General features: G+C 41.3%; 1 protein-coding gene across 2 annotated transcripts in view; it reads left to right on the forward strand.

The window, feature by feature from the left end:
* The window catches only part of camk1da (calcium/calmodulin-dependent protein kinase 1Da), a 70,103-nt gene that overhangs the window by 22,343 nt on the left and 23,916 nt on the right, over positions 1 to 23,844 (forward strand). For both annotated transcript variants that reach the window (XM_071501796.1, XM_071501795.1), the window contains 2 exons: positions 11,479 to 11,610; positions 15,167 to 15,241. In XM_071501796.1, coding sequence (XP_071357897.1) covers positions 11,528 to 11,610; positions 15,167 to 15,241 — 158 coding nt within the window. In that variant the 5' untranslated portion in view covers positions 11,479 to 11,527. The remainder of the gene's footprint in view (positions 1 to 11,478; positions 11,611 to 15,166; positions 15,242 to 23,844) is intronic.

A 23,844-nucleotide genomic window follows, 5' to 3' on the forward strand; every position in this document is an offset into this window, starting at 1 on the left:
GAATTCCTGCTAAAATCATCATCAACCTTTATTTTGTCGGGGAAACACTAGAGGACAAAAGCAGAAATCAATTCCAAATAAAAACAAGTACATTCAAAAACATTAAGATTTAAAAGATTTTAAGAGTATATTTCGAAACTGTCCAAGTGTTAACAGGGAATCAATATTTAAAGTGCATTGTACGTAATTCCACAGAATCTAAAAGCAGTGTTTCCAAACTCAGAGCTGACCCGAGGAACATGCAGCGGGACCCAGTCCTGAGAGAGGGTTCAGTGAGCACTTACACTGAGATCTGTTAGTGACTTTGTAAATAAGTATACCAGTGTCCATCTCATCTCATAGCGAGAGAGGACCAGCCAACGTTTTCATGCAGAGTGCAGTGATGGGTGCTGTAGGTATCCCCAGTAATAAATCTGAGCGCAGTGATATACAGCATGGAAAGGCTTAAGGATGGTGACAGCAGCATGCAGCAGCACGTCTACATATTGCATCACCACAGTCCAGGACAGAAAGAAACAAGGCTGCAACTTTTCTTTTTCTACTGTACATGGGAAAGGTAGGTTCTATTTCTACACAGGAAGCCAAGCTTTATCTGCAGCTTTTTTACAAGATTGTCGACATGAAATTTAAAAGTAAATTTATCACAGATTCAGATGCCTAAATATTTATAAGGCTGGACTCTTGTAATTTCTGTACTAAGCAAAGTGCTACTCTGAATTTTGAATTTAATTTCTGAATTAAAAACAGCATATATTTTGTTTTATCAGGATTTATTAAAAGTTCAGTGAGTGCCTCTTGAAAAGCATTAAAAGATCTATTGTCACCAAATACTGAGGTTGGTCCGGTTGCTTTCATGGAAGCATCTCTGATGTGGACCAAACAACCCGACTTGAGAGGAGAGGCTTGGTCCAGTTGTTTGGTTCAACCATCAGAATTCTCACCTGCCAAAACACACCAGAGAGTCCGATGTAACAGAATCAAACAGGCGATGTGTGAAAGCCAGAGTCCCAGTCCTCTGACAAGAAAAAACAAGAAGCTACAAGACATGACTCCAAATGCAAGGGATTATGGGTGAAGGCTGACAGGTGACTAAAACTCTCAGTTAATAAACTTGTTAGTCATGTTTGAAGTGGGCGATCTGAGCCTAAATGGACCCAGTGCAATACAATAACTGCAGTAAAGGGTGTGATCACACCCTCTGCTCACACCTTCCTCCTCCTCCCTCTCCTGGTTCGGTGAGCTGAGTGTGGCACGGACAGCGCTGAGGTCATGTGTTGGATTCCCAGTGCACCGATACCGCTCGGCCTGCTGGGTAGTGGAATATGCCTCAGAAGAAATGTTTCTGTCTTGGAGCCAAGTGGCACCAGCCCAGAACTGAAGCAGGAGCGTTCCAGGCCTTTTTCCACCAAACCACACCACCTACCTGCATTTCACACCCCCCCCCCCCCCCCTCTCTCTCTCATAACTGCTGCACACAAACCCTCCAATCATTTCACTGTTATTCTTTCTTCCTGGCTTTGGGTTTGGAGTGTGTGTGTGTGTGTGTGTGTGTGTGTGTGCGCGCGCGCATATGTGCATATGTGTGTGTGTTTTCCATCAACTGGCCTATCTTTTCATTGGCAGTGACACACAGTTCAAGCAGATTACTTTGTATTCAAAGCACATGAAAATAACGGCGCATGTGTGTTAATGTGTGTGTATGTGGTCTGCTCAGTGATGACGTTAGCTTGGCGCTGTAAATTCTGTCCTTGTCCATGCTCTGTCATTATCATGCCTCCTGCTGTGTGTGTGTGTGTGTAGTGTATGTGTGTGTGCATGAGTCCATTCAGTGGCTACCACTCCTGCTTTGATGAAACTGCAAATTATTGATCGGGTAGGAACAAATCTACAGAGCTGACATTATCCTTCTCTGGATGCGTGTGTGTGTGTGTGTGTGTGTGTGTGTGTGTGTGTGTGTGTGTGTGTGTGTGTGTGTGTGTGTGTGAACCCAGAAAGCTTATCACTTCCTTCCCAGCTGCCTTTTTTGTAGCATTATTTATTGTTAAGCGTCTTTCTCATCCATTAAATCTGTGTTTTTCAGGCCTCTTGATTTCATGCTGTTCAGACCCAATTGCATTCAGACTTCAAACTGATATTATTACAGAAAATAATACTTGTAAAATTGAAATTCTGCAGATAAAAGCCCCTTTACAATGGAAGGAGCAGGGAAGAAAACCTTTGGAAAGATTGGGACTTTGTTAAGAAGCTGATGAAACTGGAGCAATGTTCTCCAAACACTGAATAGGAGGAGGTAACAATGGGCTCCAGATTAGATTGTGCAGGGAGGAGGTTTGTGTTTGCTCCTGATCTCGTGAGAGGTGTGTTAACATTTCTCTCTAAATGAATTAAGGCAATTACGGAGAGCCATTAGTGCCATTTCAGAGCCTCAATTAATGTCAGTTCCACTGTACTTGGCCATTTTCTGAGCAGAGAGGCACTGATAGATCCAGCAGATACGTGTCTGCATCACTGACCCCCTTTTTACTTGTTTAACGATCCTGTTCATGTAGGTTTGTTAATGCCAGTTTGAGCCATTTTCAGGCCACCGTTAGGTTGCTTTGTTTATAAAATAGGCATTTTACTTTTTGTCTACTAATAAACCAGCTTCAGCCACAGCTCCTCTCTGGAAGAGGCCATACATGAGTTTGAAGGGCTTATCAGATACTGGTTTATAAAACTATGGGCATGGATTTTACAGATAACCTTGAGATTAACAGTAGTACAGCATTCACATTGCGGAAATTTGATTGGCCAATTCCACGTGTTGCTGTCACATGGCATTGTGGCAAGCGTTGGCAAAGGATCAGGTTTTTTTGCTGCACGACTCCATGTTTTTGTTTGTTTTTTTGTTTTTGTTGTCCACTCCCCTTTTCAAAGCAGTGACCTCACTAACATGAAAGAGGAGGCTGCACAGTGCTAATGTAATTCTGAACTAGAAGTGAATTAATTAGTGGATCAATGGATTAGTCAACCAGCAGATGGTATTGGCTATTAGATGACACAGCCTGAGTGATTTAGGAAACTGTGAACAACATTTGATTTTGTACTATTTTCTGATATTTTGAAGACAATTTTCTCAATGTAGGTTTTTGCACACCCAAAGGTGTGATCTAGACCTTCATCAGACCTTCTCTAGACCTTTGTCAGACCTTCTTCATCCTAACTTATAAGTCTCTCTTGACCTTCGTGATCCTAATGTATCTTTCTCTTGAGACATAGGACCTTAGTCACTGTAAAGTACAGTATCAGTCTCTCTAGACCTTTGTCAGACCTTCGTCGTCCTAACATTTCGGTCTCTCTAAACTTTCGTCAGACCTTCTCTAGACCTTGGTCAGACCTTATTCATTGTAACGTACATTATCGGTCTTTCTAGACCTTTGTCACCCCTTTGTCATCCTAACGTATCAGTCTCTATAGACCTTCATCAGACCTTGGTAAGAACCTCTCTAGGTAATGACATTTGTCATCATAATGTATTGGTCTCTCTTGACCTTCGTCAGACAAGACAAAATCGAAAAACATATACATCAGGTAAGAAAGGCTGATAAAGCTGCATTATGGAAAGCACAACAGACAATCTGTCAGGGAATGAGTGGAAATGGGCCAGTGTATATACTAAGAGTTGATTAGGGAATTGGGACCGGGGGAGTTGGTGGGTGGGGAAGCTGGGGTTACTGCAGGGCAAGAGGGCGTGACAGGGTCTGAAAAGACAGGAGAGTTAGTAATATGGAAAAGGAAGGCAGAGACTGAATGAATGCAAGAATGAACAGTGATTGAACAATCTGACAGAGCGCTCAAGGTTTCATGTAGGCAGTGGGAGGTGTTGGTCATGACTGCCAGTTTGGCCATCATTCATTTCTCACCCACCTCCTGTTTGGAGCCCAGAGACTCTGCCTTTCTAGATCATTTCATCTTTGAAGGTAGATGCTGTAAAAAGTGCCCACAGCATCTGCAGTGGTGGACAGCACCTTGTTTTTTTTTTTGGGTTCGGACTGAAACACATATCTCAACGGTTATTGAATGGATTGTGATTAAATTCTACACAAACAATTTAAACATTTACAGTTCCCAGAGGATGAAACATGTTGACTTTGGTTGTGCTACAGCACCACTATTAAGTTAACATTTTCTTTTCTATTGGAGAAATATATATAATTTGGTTTGTGTCCCTCTCAGGATAAATTGTGTATCACTCTGGTATTTTCCTATAGCACCATCAACAGGCCAGATGTTCACTGTCCAGTCTTGTGGTTTCGTCTTGTTGCTGCATTGCATTCTGGTCTGTACTCCTACCTCGACCTCTCAGCCTCTTCTATAATGGATTTGGCTGTGTATAATTGTTTCATGGCGGCCCTCAGAAACAAGCTGTTGCTCTTTGACACCCAATGTTTACCACCGCTGTGTAAGATCGCTGAAATATTTCCCACTTCACACTGCTGCAGCTGGAGGAAGTGGCCGTACATTTGCAAAGAACATACACCAGATGAAATCTGTGATTTGTGTTTGGAGCTTTACCTTGGTTCTGGTTGGATTTTTGCTTTGAGAAGAATCTGGTGACTGAATGTATTTTCAGCCTGACATTGCGACGCACTGATGGCTGCTGTCAGTCTCCATGTTAAATGTGTCACTGTCACCTTGTCAGCCTATTCTAGTCTCTGCGTTTCTATCTCTGTCCTACACTGTGTGGGTGTGTGTTTGTGTGCATGTGTGTGTGTGTTACAGATTTTTGGATATGTGCTTAATGGAGAAATACACACTCACACACACACACACACACACACACACACATGGTTGCTGCCAATACATTTCCTGCTCTCTGCACTGATGGAGGCAGCGGAGCTCGACTGACACAGTTACACAGGTTCATGCTGGAGAAAATGCAATCATTGTTGCCGCGGGTAACGGCAAGTGGGGACTGCTAGCAAGTCAACCCCCGACATACACACAAACAGAGCACAGTGTGTGAACTCAGCTCCCAGATGTTATACAAGCTCCCCTCCTCCAATCAAATGAACCACACTGGCCCTTTATTGTGTCTCAGTGTGTGTGTGTGTGTGTGTGTGTGTGTTGCAAGCAAATGACAAAATGTGAAGTGGACCGTGCTGTGCTCCTGCTGATGTGGTAGTGATGTGTGTGTGTGTGTGTGTTTGTGAGCCTGCATGTACAGTAGCTTATTTATTAGACCCATTCCTCATTCATCCAGTCACATCTTTAGCACACACACACACACACACACACATACACACACTCTTTCTCTCTCTTCTGACCTTTTTCTTCATTTCAGTACAGTTCAGCTTCATTTTTCTTCTTATTCAGCTTGAATAAACAGTGTGTCTGTGTGTAAACACACATGATACACACATCTTTTCCCTGCTGATGTATCAGTAAGTTTTGTTTCATTATCATAATTGCTAACTGTGCATCAGATTGTAGCATGAGTATCATGCAAAGAAAAAAAAGAAGAAAAAAATTTAAAAACTAAATATTCCATTTGTTTTTTTCTGTCACTTTTGTGTACTTGTTTCATTTTAGCTCAGTGTGAGAGTCTCGACTGAAAGTCGGGCTAAAATATCAGCGTTTTCTTAAAGTGGCAGGGATGCTAGCAGAGCGGTAGCAGCTGTTCAGCAGAGAGCTTGGTGGTTGGTCTCCACCAACCCCTGAGGAAAACATCTGTCTGTTAAGCTGCTGCAATGCTCCACTGTTCTTCCCCAGTTACTCTGCCTGTCTGCTGTTTGGTGCTGTGTAGGTAGTGTATTGTTTTTGTACAGCTTTGTTATAAAAAAAAAAAAAAAAAAAAGCTTCTGAGCCGGAAAATGTCGATGTGTGAACGATGAGACTGAAACATGATCAAACAGGTGTGGGACACAGAAATAACACAGTGAGCTGAAAGATGATACAATGCGGAGTTAGGAGATAATTCACTGCGGTTTGTCACTATTAACCTCCTCTTTAACATTACACATCTTCATTTGATCCATCGTTATTACTTGCCAGAAAGAAGATTCCTTGCTCAGCATCACAATTTATTAGTCATCATAAGGTTTCGGGCCCTGTAGACCTCCATCAGAACAGTTCTTACAACCGTGATCTTAGACAGATGATGCTCCACCACTCCTTTGTGTGCCCAGCTGTGTGACAATTAAGCTCCCGTGGGAGTGTCTTTCAGTCATTGACAGTGATTTCTGTATACTCTGTCATGTGATATTATGTTCCACACTATGCATTTAAAAATGTCAAAAACATGTGAGACATCCCAATATATCGTCACATCTATTTACAAAAATTAGTCTAGTTACAAAAAATGAATCTCTTGAATGAAGCCATTGGCTCGAAGGTCTACAGGGACCCAAACGTCATGATGATTGATAAATTGTGATGCTGAGCAAGAGCAGTGTGGGCGATCTTCTTTTTTTCAAGACGACGCTCTCCAACACACCTGCATCAGATACCTGGATGTGCAAATATCCTCACTGAGATCCATTGTTATTACAAAATAATGATTACAGTGGCTTTTAGCAGTGGTTCCTGCAGTGCACACAGAGCCTGGAGTGTGTGTGAGAGAGACTGAGAGCTTATGTGCATATGTCTCTCTCTTTCCTCAGTGGATGCTCATTCATCTCTGTTCCAGTCAATTTCTCTGTCTCTGTCTCTGTCTCTGAGGGTAATGAATGAAAATCTCCAAGTGTGTGTGTATGTATGTGTGTGTGTGTATGTGTGTAAAGCATCACTACAAACAGCGTGGCTCGCTTGTTATGTCTGACTTTGACGTCAGCGAAAACCCACAACAGGTATTATCAGTGCAAACAGGTGTCTGTCATGTGTGTGTGTGTGTGTGTGTGTGTGAGAGAGAGGCAAGCAAATTGATCTGACTGGTTGCCGGACTGTCCACTTTGATCACCAGGGGCAACCAGCAGTGTGATCACTTGTCACTGTAAGAGACGTGTGGCGCGTGAGGCGAGAGAGAAGAGGAGGAGGAGGGAGTGAAGGTGAGGAGAAAATGAGATTCTTGCTGAGAGGCGTGAGAATAACACCAAGAGCAAGTACTGCAGGAGAGGAAGCGTTTCTGTGTGTGTGTGTGTGTGTGTGTGTGTGTGTGTGTGTGTGTGTGTGTGTGTGTGTGTGTGTGTGTGTGTGTGTGTGTGTGTACCACTGTGACGGTACGCTGGTGTTTTTAAAGAGCAGTCAGACTGGTGGCAGATGGGTTGCTTGTAAAATGTGCTTCGGTCTAAAGGGCTCAAGGGCTTTGTGCACGCCAGCACACACACACACACACACACACACACACACACACACACACACACACACATACTGATGCGATACAAAACTCACACACAACAGCTGCTTTCCCCTCGAATCAGGAGCGTTAAACCCACTTTATACGCACACACACATGAAACAGCAAATGAATGAGGGAGCGGGAGGAGGGTGTGATGAAGGTGTGGTCGACTGCATGAAAAGCAACCTGGTGTGAAATTCATTTTCCAAGCAGGCAGGTGCGTAAGATGGAGAGATGGAAATGATTTCGTCTATGAGGCCTTGACAGGTATTAGAATGAAATATTTAATCAACAGAACAAGGTTAGTGGAGTCATTTTAAAACGACGATCTGATCCATGCTTCCTGCCTTTCTCTCCTTGTATTACTCACACTTGTGTAGTGTGCTTTTAGATATGAACCTGACTGCTCTCACCAGCTCTCCTTCTTTTTGTTGTAGCTGTAATATCAATTTCATTTATAAAACGCTTTTGGAAACAGGTTTCTCACAACAGATGCAAGATTAACAAAACACATGCTGTGTCTCAAATCAGATACTTCAGTCAGTACACTCACATGTACTCTGTGTACACAGTATACTCACCAGCGTAGTGTGTGAATCCTGTCAGGGTTGTGTTGTCTCAAATCAAACACTGCTGTTGTGCACTCATCGGAAATGACAATCTCAACGTGGTGCCACAATTGTGGCCCACCAAGTTTGAAGAGACATTAGTTTTCCCTCTCCTTCCACTCTGTAGCCAAGATGGCGACTGTTGAGGGGGAGAAGAGTTCAGCCTTCCACACTCAAATGCACTCATTCAGGTACTTACCTGAACTGAGTGTTGCCGCACTTGTCAATGTGGACACACGTATTCACTCGACAGCCTGTGTGAGTATGGGTGTGGGTGAACTGAGACTCAGTCAGACAGCCATGACAACAGCTCTTTGAGGCTAAACCTGACGCAGCAGTGCTTTGAAGTAAAATGCTAACATTAACAACGCTTGCTGATTTGCATAAATACAGAGAACAGCTGAGTCTGATGGCGGTGTCATTAGTTCTGCAGGTACATATGTCATGATGAAAACATGACAAAGTATTGGACGAAATAAAATTCTGACCTGTGGATGGCAAATTCAAAGTTAAAGTTTCACCAGAGTTCACCTGCTACTAATCTGAACCAGATTCTGTGACAAGCTGACTTTAGCTTTTAGCTCAAAGCTCTTGTTGTTGCTAAGTACAGTCGCTAGTATGGTCAAATAATTGTGTGTGAAAGAGGAGGCTCGTAGCTAGGGTGACCAGGTGTCCCGCTTTACCTGGGACTGCACAGCATTTCTATTCCTTATTCTGCTCCCTGCATATTGAGACATTTTGATTGGCTGTAGTTTTCAAAAGTCATCACTACGCTTTTCTAAAATCTGGCTTTTAGCCAATGGCTGTGAAAAAAGCAGGGGGCTCTGTTTGATGTCAGTCAAACTGTAGACAAGTGCAGGCTCACCTGTTACCGTCTTTGCTGCTTACGCTACGCCCAACAGGGAAAACTGTGAGTCAACACAAAGTGACAAGCTACAGAGATTTCAGCAGAATGTGATGGAGACTACCACGAAGAAAAGGAAACGCAGCGATAACAAAGAGTGGGTTACTGCTTATACCTGGGTGAAGCCAGTGGAAGAAGATTCTCTTTTTTATTTTCACACGGGAGAATCTAACATGAAGTGACACAGTACATGTGAGTTTCCCAAGAAACACGGCTCAAACAGAGATGTGCCGATCTATGGTTGTATTCCTACTGAAACCCAAAGGTGGTTTCCAGGCAGAAAGGGTAACAGCTGCTGAAATAACTAGTGTTTACCGCTCAGTGTTCACAGCTCAGCATTGGTAACTTACCCCACATTGTCCCACAGAAACATTTGCTTTGTTAGGATCTGGTCACCTTACTCATAGTGACAAACCCTCAGGATTATTCCCCTTATTTCTATGGTGTGTATTAGCTTCTTTTAGCTGATTGTTTTGGTTTTATGCGCCACAGCAACAGGCAGCAAACATAACGACGAGAATTTAGAAATTAGGCCTGATATTTATTGGGATATAGTATTAGTGGAGATCAAAAACAGATCTAAAAGGAGAGTGAATACTGGACTTAGATTAACCAGGTGGCCAGAATTACAACAAGAGTTCATTTGTGCAAGTTTATGTAGAAAAACGTAAGAAAAACTTGACTCTCTTCTGAGTGTGTTTTATAAAGAGATTAAATGATGATACACACTCAGACAGCATTATTTCCAAAGGCAGGCTCTTCTAGAGCTTCAGAGCCCTGGAGGCACACTTTCTGCCCCCCTTTAGTTCTAACCAGAACAAAGGACCTCTGGCTGAGGATTTTACGGCACAACACCTACAAGCTCATATGGGACTAAAAGGTCAGAAATATAGCAAAGAGCCAGGCTATAAAGGGCCTTAGATTCAAACGCGTTCTGCAGGTAGCGGGCCTTTGAATGTTATAAATCTGGCTTTGTGTCAGCTGCAGGGAGCCTGACTGTTGGACAGGAAGAGATAAAAGAGAGAAAACAAGGCGAGGAGAGATAAGGATAGAGAGATGTTTACTCTAATATGACGTCGGTGACGCTGAAGGCAGATCGACACAGGAGTCAACGCTTGGTTCAGGCAGATTAACTCGCAATAAGCTCATCTTCATTCATCACCCTGCTTGTCTTCATGACGCACACACATACACAAACACACACACACACTCATACAACAACTGAAAGACTTGACTGAATATAAATTTCCAATTACTTTGCATAATATTGGTTGGATTGTTATTGAGGATCATCAAGTTTTATGATGCGAGAAGCGAAATTTTGAAATTATTATCAACCTTAGCAGTCGTTCTAAGTGAATAAATAAAAAACATGCTGATGTTCTAATGTTTCACTTGGCAGATCCAATCACATTACCATTGCAGTGTAATTTTCTGCATATTAAGATCATCAGATACAGACTGCACCTGTGGTAAATGGGATCTAAATGGTAGAATTACTGAGTTCATGCAGTGTTAAGCCTGGAGTTACACTGGCTCTGTTTTTCCTTTGCTTTACTTAGTTTAGCAGCACCAAGGGACAAAGACATATCATGAGTGAAATAAGCAGTCAAAGTCATGACTTAGTATTTCTGCTTTGGAACTGCAGTGAACCAATGACAGCCTCATAACTAGAATAACCACCTCACACTGTTGCCTCCACCAACCAGCCAGGTTGCCGGAAATATAGTCACAATCTCCCCCTCCTGAGTTACAGTTTGCAGAACATTATGATGTCACAGTGGAATTGACCTTTGACCATTTGGATATAAAATGTCATCACTTAATTTTATCATTGTAGATATTTGAGTGAAATTGTGTCAAAATTAGCCAGCGCAGTTTCTCTCAGGCTTCTCTCTGGGGCCCTAGTAACAACAGGTCTGTGAGCCAATAAGAAGAGAGGCTCTGAGCCTCTCTTCTTATTGGCTGAGTGTTTTCTGAGTGATCTAATAAAACTATATCAGATTTCAAGTAAACACTCAGAGAAACCAAATCCTGCAAGGTTGGATGGTGGGTCCAGGTGGGCAGGGCTCAGGGCGTGGCTGAGCGTGGTGACTGCTTTGTTGTGACATCACAAAGTTCAAGAAGTCCTGACAGCTGGTTTTAAGGCTCAGTTTCTGAATACAGGCTGTGTGCATTTCTCTGTGGACTGAGGCGTTGATACTTTCACAGTATTAATATAGAACCTAGACCTGCTTTATCATCAAAAAGACATGGAAATCCCACTTATATTATACTTTATATAATATGGGACCTTTAATGCATGAAATGTATCTACCTAAAACTGCAGCAGCTAACGAGACATATTTTTGAGAAAGGACTGCAAATTGTCTTTGTCTTTAAATACATGGTTATGCTAGATTCTCCTTTAAATAAACACTCATTGTGCTCCCAGTTCTTACAGCTCCATACCGGTTTATATAAAGGTAGGTTCAAGGAGGAGCTGATCTATTCCTGTAAACAGGTCACTGCAGGGTGAACAGTCCAGGTCCAGGTTTGTTTCTCAGCGTCATTAAAACTTACTTTATGTGAAAACCGGAGGAGGGAAGTTCACATTATCTAATAAACGAGCTGCTGGTGACTAACGTGACATTTTGTTGATGTGTTCACAGTGGAGCGTTTTCAGAGGTGGTCCTGGCCCAGGAGAAGCTCACTGGCCGGATGTTTGCGGTGAAGTGCATCCCGAAAAAGGCCCTGAAGGGGAAGGAGAGCAGCATCGAGAATGAGATCGCTGTGCTGAGGAGGTGAGTGCAGCGACACACACACACATACATGAACACACACACAAATGCACATAGGCTTCCTAATTCTTGGTTACCGGGGCAACTGTGCATCTCCGCTCTCTTCCACACATCACGACCCCCACCCCTCCCTCCCCCCAACCCAGGTCACGATCCACAGCCCACCTACCGCACGTACGTACTCACATCACGACTGAAACTTCTGTCTGTCTGAACAGCTGCACAGTATTAACAACAAGACTCAGGTTTGGATGCTGAGCTCTGTGTTAGTGTTTAAAGAAAATGCGATTGGACAAGTAATTGGATTTTGTTGGAAAAGACACAAGATGAAAAAAAACACTGCATGAGGTCAGAAACATTAGAGCCCGTAGAGCAGTGGTTCACCTCAAGAACATCTGATAAGATTTAAGCTTTTAGATGTTTGAATGAATGAGCCGCCATGTTTGGATCCACCAATCATTGTTTAACACAGATCCATGGGAATAATTAGTCAGCACACACAGCTAGTTAACATATGAGGGGATAAAATGCTCCTGATACACAGGAAACTTTTAAAAGAAGCAACTAAGACTTTCTTTGTCTCCCTTTAACGCACAAGCGTGTAACCAAACAATTAAAGCGAGATTACACAATTACACTGTTGAGCTTCTGTTTGCTTTGACCATGCAGATGTATTATGCAATTGAATACAATACATTTGCTTATTTGGCTGTTCTGTGTAACATTAGAGAAAATGAGAATTGCCTGCAGTAATGAGAGAGAGAGATGCTGACATTCATGTAGACAAATGAGTGTCATTATTGTTAACAAATGACTGCAGACTGGCAGTCTCTGTCAGCCTGTGCAGTGTGAGACACCAGGTCAGCTTTGGAGGGAAATCTGCTGGATTACTTTACGGCACAAAACAGGAAAATGTTGCTGTTACTCTTTATGTCAGATAAATGCCAGTGTTGCATTTCTCAGAATGTATCCATTCAGCAAGTGAGCAGCACTGTTGTTTCCTTGAATATGGAACTGTAGCACTCACATTAAAGGCTTAGTTGTAAAAACTTTCACAGCTATAAGACTGTGGATCAAGGATTTATTTTTCTTGGCAAATGACTAAAACATGACACATTTATATTTTTGTAGGTCTACATGTGCAAAACAAACAAATTCATCTGCACTGTTTGTGAAGACAAGACATCAGCCTGATATCTGCAGACAGCTATTAGCTAGTGTTAGCTCCATGTCAGGGACAGACAGAGAGCCAGAGTTTGCTTTAGCATAATCACTAACACTGTGTCAGCTACAGCCAGTTACAAGCTAACAAACAACATAAACAAGTAAAAGATGCTAACTACGTTAACTGACACTGATGGAATCCAAACCAGGAGATGCTCATGACAAAATTGATGAAGACAACAACTCCCATGATCCCACACTGCTTCACAACGTCACCCAATGTCAAACCCTAGCAGCAGAAGTTACATACTTTTTACTTTTTACATTTAACAGTGTAGACAGACATATACAGGGAGCAGGGAGAAGAAGGAGACTTTGACAAACAGCACAGGTCTCTGTCTGGAATCAGACTTGCATTTATGCACTATGCACTTTAAATACTTGGATACCTTAATTATATTTTGATGAATTGATTAATTGTTGAGCTTCTTTTTTTCTTACCTTATTCCAAAACTTCTGGTTTTTAATTTAATTTTATTATATGAAACAGAGAAATAAATAAATAAAATGAATAAATGACTTAATAATCAATTGATCACCAAAACTGTAGTCAGTTAATTTTCTGTTCATCAACTAAACAATTTAATTTAATTTCAGCCTACATCAGAGCTAATGTTGAGACATAAAAAAGCACACGTCGCATCTATAGTTGCTCCAGCTGTGTGGAGCAGTGATGGAGGATACATGCAGGAGAAATCATGAATGAGGACGACTAACTGCAGCATGAAGTCTGTAATGTATGAGAGGGTTTGTCTGAATGCATCCTGACTCTCCTCTGCCATTACACTCAGACTGTTTGCTGCCAGCCCTTCATTATCCCAGGCAGGGCTTAAATACACACACATTATCCCTTTACAACCTGTACACAACCTGTGTGTGTGTGTGTGTGTGTGTGTGCGTGTGTGTGTGTGAGTCACGTCTCAGCTCTGCAGTTCATCGCCTGCCTGCCGTCACAGAGATCATGCGCTATAATAAGTGTTAGATGCTCACCTGTGCATCTGCTGTGTGTGCCTGTATATGTGTGTGAGTGTGTGTGTGTGTGTGTGTGTGTGTGTGTGTACTTGTACCTGCTACATAGTAAGGACCAAAAAAAGTATTTTACTAACAGAGTGAGGACATTTTGGCCGGACCTCACTTTTTGAGACACCTTCAAATCACATTTTGAGGGTTAAGACTTGGTTTTAGAGTTATGGTTAGAATTAGGTTTAGGTTAAGGTTAGGGTCAGGGTTAGGGTTAGGCACTCAGTTGTGATGGTTCAGGTTAGGGTAAGGGGCTAGGGAATGCATTATGTCAATGAGTGTCCTCACAAAGATAGAAGTACAAGTATGTATGTGTGTGTGTGTGTGTGTGTGTGTGTGTGTGTGTGTGTGTGTGTGTGTGTGTGTGTGTTTGTTTGTGGTTGGTCAATCGTGTTTCTACAATGTTTGAGGTATTAGGATAACGAATGCTCACCTACACACAGACACACACAGAACGTTGAACACCCTCATCACAGCACTGTAACCATGGAGACATCAGGTGGGAACTGATTGGCTCCTTGTGAACAAGTTGTTGGTTTGCATCCCTGAAAATTTTGTGCTGGGAGGAAAGAAAAAATAAGGTTTGAGTGTGAAAGTTCACTGTTGACTTTGGCAAAATGTTCTTAACTCAAGATACACTTACTATATTGCTGGAGCTTTCAGCCACTTCTCACAGTCTTCATCAGATGTCAAGGAGCGTTCATCTACTAATGTCACTACTAAATCACTGCCAGGTCCATTTAGTAGCTGTTCTGGAGCTTTTGATCATATTGCATGATTTTTATCAACAGATTGAATTTACCAAAATTTCATAACAACTGGACCAACTCTGTTTGCTCATGACGATCATGTAATATGATAGAAAGCTCCAGAACAGCTACTAATTGGACATATTGGGGAGACTGTTTTGTTCATTTTTTTATGGCAAAGCTGACAGGAGAGCTTCACCGGAGGCTTGTTGACAGGATGATGACCATGAAATAAAGCTGAAAGCTCAAGAAAAATACTAACCATTTTTGACAAATATTATTTCTTTTTCCTGTCAGCACAAAAAGAAGTAAATGTTAAAAATGTCTGAACCTGGATGGTGAAGTCAGGATTATGAGGCCACACCGGGTGAACTCTGTCAGATTATTCTGGATTATCAGTCCTGTTTATTCATGTGGCAGAAACTTAATGGGAAACTTTCTGCAGCTCAAAAGCAATCATGAGGATTAGGAGTCATTTAGTTGTGGTAATGGGTTATTGTGTGACTGAAATCATGCTGCAGCTTTGTCATTAAAAGCTTCACTAATGGTTTGTGTTTGCTCTGCAGGATCAAGCACGAGAACATCGTGGCGCTGGAGGACATCTACGAGAGTCCTGACCACCTCTACCTGATCATGCAGCTGTGAGTTCAAGGTTTTTTTTCATTGCTCTCTACTTGAGTCTTTGAGAGATGGTTACGTTGTTCAGTATGACTGATGACTACAATATCATCCATGGGTCTCAGGTGAGCTGGTGACAGTGACTCTGTGCTGAAACTCACTGATTTTACACAAGTACTGCTCAGCCTGTGAAAACAGTGAGACAGTGTCCTCTGGGGGTCTGTAGGGAGCTTTTCAATGATGTCATCAGGGTTATGAGCTTGAGCTTGAGACTCATTTCTTTTTCCTCTCAGTTTTATTTTTGGGCATTTTATTCCTTCATGAATGACAGTAAAGAGACGACAGGAAATGAGGGGAGGGGACATGCGACAGTGGTCCCTATAGTGTTAAAAGAAAGTTATTGTTGTAAACTAAAAGGATGGTGTTTGGATGAACTGGTCAATTAGAAGGCAGAGATTTACTTTTCCCCCAGTCTTTAATTTTAATTTTAATTTAATTATCTTGTAAGATAAGAACATTAAATATATTCCTCATTCTAACAGTAACATTTAACAAGCTGAAAATAACTGCACAACCTGTCAACATGTACACAACATGTTTTCCTGCAGTTAAAAATGACTGCTTCCTGTCTTATTTATAAGCACAAGGTTGCAGTGTATTTACCTTCAGAATGTGTTGAGGTGTGTGTTTGTTTGGTTTTGTTGTGGTGCTCCTCCATAGGGGAGAGTAACTTGACCTGTGGCTCCGTCAGTGATTTGACTTTGAGACACTTGGTCTAATGAAGAGTAGCCAGTATTTTGACCTCTGGTGCCATCACTAAATTTCTCTCAATGAGAGGCTGTCAACATAGAGTTTGAGCAGTAGATTTTGAGGTGAGAGATCACTGTTGAAGAGAAAAAAAAACTTTTATTTTCACAGATTTTTAATGTAAGAAAGAAATATAATTTTTCTGTGATATGATAAACAGTTGCTCATGGATAGGGATTCATTAAAATATAATGACTTACTCATAGAACACTACACATGTGCCAGAAATTCATAATACATCATCTGTCTTTTTCACACTTTTAATCCTATTCTGCTGCCTACCCATAAACACACACACACACACACACACACACACACACACACACACACACACACACACACACACAGTTTTCACTTCAATGACAGCTACACTGAGATGACAACATTTCACACACTAACACACACACACACAAAAAGCCCACCCGTCCTCCCACACACACAAAAACACCACGCGGCTCTGAGCCCTGTGTTACATCAGTACCATCTCTGCTTTGATGGTCAGCAGTAGAGGGAAGCAGGATTGCCCATGGTTCACCCATGGGTGCCCCACTAACCTCCTCTGCAAGGTTACTGCTGCTTACATAAGAGGGTTTGGTCTGGGATTTTGGCGTTCACATTGGAAACACTTCAGTCTAGTTCGGGAGGAAGCTGTGGATTATACAACAGTGGCTGTGTTTACAACCCAGTGTCAGCGGATTATCAGCTCACCCACTGCACATGTTCGGGTCGTTCAATATCTACACCAACTCCGGTCAAAATACAAAAAGCGACATGTGATCCAGTAAGAACTGAACTCTTAAGTAGAGGCTGATAAGTTGCTTTTAAATGGCATTAAACGGCTTATCCACGAGGCTTTGTGGATGCTTAAATAATGAGGACACTGAGTGTAGGTCGCAGCTTTGAACATTTCCTCTTCGCTCTTGTGTTTGTTCCAAACAAACTGTGTTGCTTTTGGAAATGGAAAAATGGCTTAAAGAGCGACAGAGGAATCGTCACAGCAAAGAGCACGCAGCAAGAACCTGTTTGGATCACTGTTACATGGCATCAGTCAGTGATATAAAATAACACAAACATTTATACAGTATATGTGCAAAAATGACTTGAAAGTCCATCCCAAATTCATTCAACATTAACACTACTCAGCTGACTTCTACATGTTCTCAATGCCGAACTGGTTAATTGTTTTATTCTTTGATCTACTCCTGGATTTCGTAAAGACAGTGTATTATCCACATTAATTAAATAATTAATTAGAATAAAGCCGAGGTAAAGCTACAATATGCAAGTTCTGCAAATTAAGCCAGCAGCACCACGAGATCCTCCCTCCACCCTTCTCTGTTTGGCTTCGTCCAGCGCTTCATCTAATGTAATGCTAATGTAGGGAGCTGGGAGTTTGCTGGCCTCAGTCACACTGACGTCTTCCATCAGCTTGAAGCCTCGGTATGAGAGGAGCAGTAAACCGGAAACATGTTCACGTATTGATTGACAACTGTGAGCTCCCACCCCTGACTTTAGCCCTCTCTGATTGGTTAGAAAGGCAAGGCTTGCTTGCTCCTCTACTGTAACTAAACCCCCTTTGACCAGCCCCACCCCCTGTTTCTTTCATCCTGACCACCCAGGAAACGGATACGTCAGGCAGCCACCGCACATTTAATCTTTGTGAAGTTCATGTGCAAAAGCTGGGGGGGGGGGGGGGGGGGGGGGGGGTGTCGCTCAGTGCTCACACAGCAACATCATCAGGAATAAATGTCCTGAATCAAGTATCACTGTGGGGCATATTGGGGCATTTTATTTGATCATTTTTACAAAGTAGTTTAAACTACTTTTTCTAAGTAGTTTAACTAAACTAGATTTCTCCCTCAGGCAGATTTGCTGTGGTTCCACTTCTTCCAGTAGCTTTCAAAACTGTGCTTTCACAGTAGCTTCCCCAACACCGTCAGTACTTTATGCATCAGACGGCTACGTACAATGTGAAAAATGTCATTTGTAGTGTTTCGGTTTAACGCACTGCAACGAACAAAAGAAAACACATACAAACAGACAAAACACAACAAATTCAGAAATACCTTCATTAATATGACAACACATGTGCTGCAAAAACTCTTGCATGGATGTGTTATAATACATGTATTACAATACATCCATGCACATGTGTTTGTTCAGAGCTTTTAACTTCAAAAGTCACAAATTACTGAACAAACACTGCGTCCCAACCAAGTTCCTCCCTTTTCTGTGTCCCCTGGAAACACTTCCGTTGTGTTGTATGTATTTACATCGGGTTTGTGTATTTGGTTGTGTTGTGAGATTTTGCAGCACATATGTTGTCAAATTGGAAGAAGATATTTTCTGAATTTTGTTCATGTTGCTTGTGTTTTCTAAGTAGCAGTGTGTTGAGCTCTCAGGGCCACCGTATCACTCCCGCTGCTGTCACTGCATCTCTTTGTGGTTGCATCAGGTGTTTTCAGTGTAAAAGCTTTAAAAAGAAACACGGATATTCTTCAGGTGGCCAGAAACACAACTCCAAATGAATACTAATGCTAGAAGTTCACCATATTAACTTCAAAGGTAATAATTTAATAGTGTGGTGTATTTCAGGTAGACAAGTAGTAACTTAAGAAACACAGAGCTGCAGCTACAGAGCCTGAAAGCTGTCTGCTGGCCAGACTCCAGTCAGAGGTCTTACTCTGATTAAGCTGTTTACCTCAGTGTAACCTTTCCATTGAGTTTCCTGTTGTCATGACTAAACCAGTTCTCAGGGTATTTCTGTTTCCTGGCAGGCTGTTTATTACGTTCACTACTGTTTGCTACAAGAGAGCGAAAATATAATTTCTTCTAATTTCTTTCAGAGTCAATAAATCATCCTGAAGATTTGACTGTGCGAGCTATTGTTTTATTTTAGTTCTTTAACAGCATTTTTCACCGTCAGTGAATGATGTCCGAAATGCTAACAAAGAGTGGCAGAGACAGTAAGAGGAGAGACCTCACCTCTGCTCCTTCCTCCCCCTCCACACCTCCCTCCATCCCCGCGTCTTTTGTCTCTCCTCTCTCACACTATCTGCCCTCTGCCTCATTCACATCATTGCCCCCCCCCCCCCCCCCCCCCCCAAACACACACAAACGCACGCACCTTATTTCCATCACCATTACCTCCTGCTCACTTCCATTTTCCCTGTCTTACCATCTGCTCATTGAATATGGGTTAGTTGCCATAGTTACAGGGTTAAAGGTTACATCTGGGTTATAACATTTTAGAACAACCTTGAAAATTGCATCAGGTGATTTTATGAGCATGAGAGACATGTTGTGAAGTTCTCAAATGCCTCCAAGCATAAAATGTGAAGTGGCTGCGTTTGTATCCTCTGGGTTGAATTTAATAAATATGTCAACAACTTAACGACTGACATAAAAACAAGATGCTGTTTGTCGTCATCATTTGTTCATGTTAGACATGTTTCACACTGTCTGAAGATAAAAAACCTGAAGACATATACATAATACAGATGTCACCAGAGTGAAAGCTTGTGTTGCGGTCAGGCATTACATACATACTATAAACTAATTGCTATGTATGTCATTACTATGTAAATAAAGCAGCTGTATCCATTTTTCAACAATAATAATTCAAATATTATTGAAATTTAATTTTCATTCTATTCTATTTCATTTACATTAAAAATGGATTGGATAACTGTGTAATGTGAAAATCAAGTGATCATAGTCATGAATCCAATGACTATCCATGAATAAAATGAAGAATTTAACTGAACAACAGCTGCTGGCAAAGACGACAAGGTCAGTAACGCTTGTAATTCGTTATCCATGTTGTTTTCAAGACTGGTAGTTGAGGCTGATAAGACCCAGTCAGTGAGCGACTGTTGGTTTCTGCGTCATCATTTACAAAGTCTCTGTTTCTGCCCGTCCAGGCTAAAACACAAATCTGGAGTTTTCAAACTAAGACAGGGCCACCAGCGTTTTAGGGGCTCAAAAACTACATAGTGTTTCAGTGTTTTTTATTGTCCTATATATCCTCCCCAATGTTGTAGAACTGATGTGAATCTGTTTTTATTTTATCTTTTTTTGTTCATCCTCAAAACTTAATGCAGCTTTAATCAAGCAGTCACCTAAAGTTCATGTGATATTTTTTAGTCAAGACCGGCTTCTAAATAATCTAAAAGCATTACCCAGACCCTACAGCCTTACTGATTGTTGTAATTTGCATAGCTGTCATGTTTTATTATGCTTTTTTTTTTTTACTACTGTGTACTAGCAGTGTTGTTTCAGGGGCGACCTGATGGCCGATTGGTCAGGGCAAGAACCACATGAGCTCAAAAGCCCTGAGCAGTGAGTCCCCGGTTCACCTCCTGGCTGTTTGGCCCGTTTGCTACATGTCTTTCCCCTTCTCTGTCTCCCTGCATTTCCTGTCTGTCTCTACTGTAACAAATTAACGCATCAAATGGCCAAAAAATAACTTAAAAAAACAGTGCTGTTTAAGCTCAGATTCGCAGACAGACATGTTTAACTTTGGAGAAAAATGTTGAAATATGTAAGACTTAGTATGAAACCACCAGAGAGTAGTTCACTCTGCCTTTTATCTGGCCTCAGTGCTGCAGGCCGTTCTGCTTTAAGCAGTACACAGCAGCTTCATCACTGTACAACTGATCTGTTTTAACATTAAGCATTTGTGCCCATCTTGTCTTGAAAAATGGCTCCAGCAAAACTTTTTTTTAACCAAGCACAAACTCAGCTGTGCTTCAGAAAGTGGAGCTTTCTGCTCCATGAATTTGTTCCAACCACCACTGTAATAAACGTCATTTGTTATAATTATCTGCATTTATTGAGATGTCAGTTCCTTTTTTTCCCAAGAGACAGAAATCTCATTTAGAGGAAAGGATTTTGAATATTTTCTGTGTAATTGCAGTGTGGTAGAGCGATGCTGGCTGACAGCGTTTCTTTCATTCCCGTTCATCACAGCTTGCCTTACGTAACCTCGACCGCGGGGAGGCAATCAGTCCGTGCTGCTATGAAAATCGATGCAACCGAGTGCAATGTGGGCTTTATATTGATGTTGTTTGTGCTGTGAATTGCACGTTAATAAAATATAAAACACATGCAGTGGAGACAAATGGCTTTGAACAAATCTGTGAGAAAGTAGTAAGGCAGCATGTGCCTGCACAACCAGGGCTCCTTCTGTCTCCTGATCTGTTGCACCCTTTTTTACTGGTGCATAGAGTTTCATGACATCTTGTTTCAGTCTGAGAGGTCAAGGTCTAGAGGTCGAATCAGAGGCAGAATGTGAAAACACTGGTGTGGTTGTGCAGAGCCTTTAAGGTTTTTGTTTGAAGAGTTTTGTCTGAATCAACTTTTGGAAAACAATTTACTGTATTCAACATCAGTTTGATCATTTTACATATAATTCTGTTGCTGTTAATGTATGCCTCACTTATTTATTTTCTGATTCTGATTTCAGCCATATTGCCGCTTCCTAACTTTGTTTAATCACATTTTGTCTTCGCAAACTATGTCACCAATTAGATTATATCTATTGTACGTTCCATTTAATCTTGTATTTGTATTTACTTTTTAAATTCGGTTGATAGCTTTTTCTTTTCTTTTCTTTTTTTTATTAATTAATAAATCTCAGGCACTGACACTGTTTCAGTCCATATAAAGGTTAAACACCAGGGACACTAATGGAAAGAAAATCAAGGATTTTAAAGGTCCCATATGTTACACCTTTCATGTGTTTTATCTGAAGTGTTGATAAAAAGATATATTTGTTGTTTTAATAACTAAAAACCATCTCAGTGTAGTTTTACATCTCGGGCTTCTCTCTGGAGCTATAGTAACAACAGGTCAGTGAGCCAATCAGAAGAGAGGATCAGATCCTCTCTTCTGATTAGCTGATTGTATTCTGAATGATCAAGTACAATACAGTCACAATCTCCCCCTCCTGAGTTACAGCATTGAATAAAGACCAGAAGTGTTTTTACAGAACATTATGATGTCAAAGTGGAATTGACCTTTAACCATTTGTATGTGAAATGTCATCACTTCATTTTAACCTTGTAGATAATTGAGTGAAATTGTGTCAAAATTAGCCGAGGAAGTTTCTCTCAGGCTTCTCTCTGGAGCTCTAGTAGCAGAAGAGAGGAGCTGATCCTCTCTTCTTATTGGCTGAATGTTTGCTGAGAGATCAAATAGAAATATAGCAGATTTCAGGTAAACACTTAGAGAAACCAAATCCTGCAAGGTTGGATGGTGGGTCCGAGTGGGTGGGGCTTGGGGCGTAGCTGAGAGCAGTGACAGTTTTGTTGTGACATCACAAAGTTACAGAAGTCCTGATGGCTGGTTTTAAGGCTCAGTTTCTGAATACAGGCTGTGTGCATTTCTGTGTGGACTGAGGCTCTGATACTTTCACAGTATTAATATAGAACCCAGACCTGCTTTATAATCAAAAAACGTGTGGACATATACCTTTATACAATATGTGACCTTTAACATTCTGTCCCCTGAAGTCTGGTATTTATAGATTTATTAGATTGTCATCAATAAACCAGACCAAACCAAAAATACAACCAGTCAAAGTAATTAAAAGAGCTGTTTTAACAAACTTCACATGATTACTTTGCATAACCTTGTTAAAGAATACATTCATTCAAGTGTTTACATGGTTCACTTTCCTTAGTTTGTTTGATGATTTGATCATCTGATGATGTCTGGGAGGATGTGAGGTAACCTACAGCTCATCTTTATTAATTCTATGATTTATGATTTTATTAGAGCGTCAGCTACTCTTCCTGTGGTCCACACAAAACATAAAAACATCACAACAGATAAGATACTTACAGACGAAACCCTACAAAATAATGAACATAAACTGGAAATATTTTATTGTTGTCCATTTTATTGTTGGCACATACACATATTAGAAGCAAGAACAAAGGACCAAATCAGATTCATTATATTTATTTCTAATATTATTGTGTTATTGCTTAATAACTATCCAACTGTGTTAATCAGGTTATGTCTACACAGCTTAGGAGTTTAATACAATTAGTATAATTATAATGTTTATACAACAGTTTCCACAGTAATCTGATGTAAGTGGTTATGTGAACAAAAGAATCATCGACTGGATGACAGGAAGCAAACCAGAGCCTCAGTGCAGCCTCAGGAACAGCGGGGTTTCCCTCCTTGATGGCGACTAATCACTGCAGCAGCTCAATAGCTCCAGTCAGATTTGTGACGCTCTGCTGTGATGAGTTAGTCTGGCCCTGCAAAGACTGCAATGGCTTCATCTCTGCCATGGTGAATAGCATACATCACACGTACACACACACACACACACACACACACACACACACACACTCACTTGAAATTAAGACTCAGACCGTCAGCCACAATGCACGACCGTCGCCTGAAGGGAGCGACACGAATGCCTGCCTCTAAATGGATCAGCTGATGGAGGAGAGATGGATGAGGAGAGATGGTGGAGCGGGAAGATGGAGGAGGAGGAATGATGCAATTACATTTACATTTACTCCAGAAGAGTGTTGGTACCTGAAATTCATCCATCGACAGCAACAAGTCTTTAAGCAAGCCCCTGAAGAATTTAAAATGGTGTCAGTTATCTTTTTTATTTTTATTTTATAAAATCATTTCACATTTGGCAAGTTGACTCTGCGTATATATACAGTATACCCACACAGACCCCATTTGTGAAATCAAATTAGGTTTGCATTTGTGTTAGTGCTGTCATTTACAATTATTAGTAAAGTTCCACGATGTAAAAATACTTTATTTTTACATAGTTTATGCT

Source organism: Trachinotus anak, unplaced genomic scaffold, assembly GCF_046630095.1.
Source record: "Trachinotus anak isolate AG129_WGS33_773 ecotype Australia unplaced genomic scaffold, CSIRO_AGI_Tana_v1 ptg000018l, whole genome shotgun sequence".
NCBI classification, from domain to species: Eukaryota; Metazoa; Chordata; class Actinopteri; order Carangiformes; family Carangidae; genus Trachinotus; species Trachinotus anak.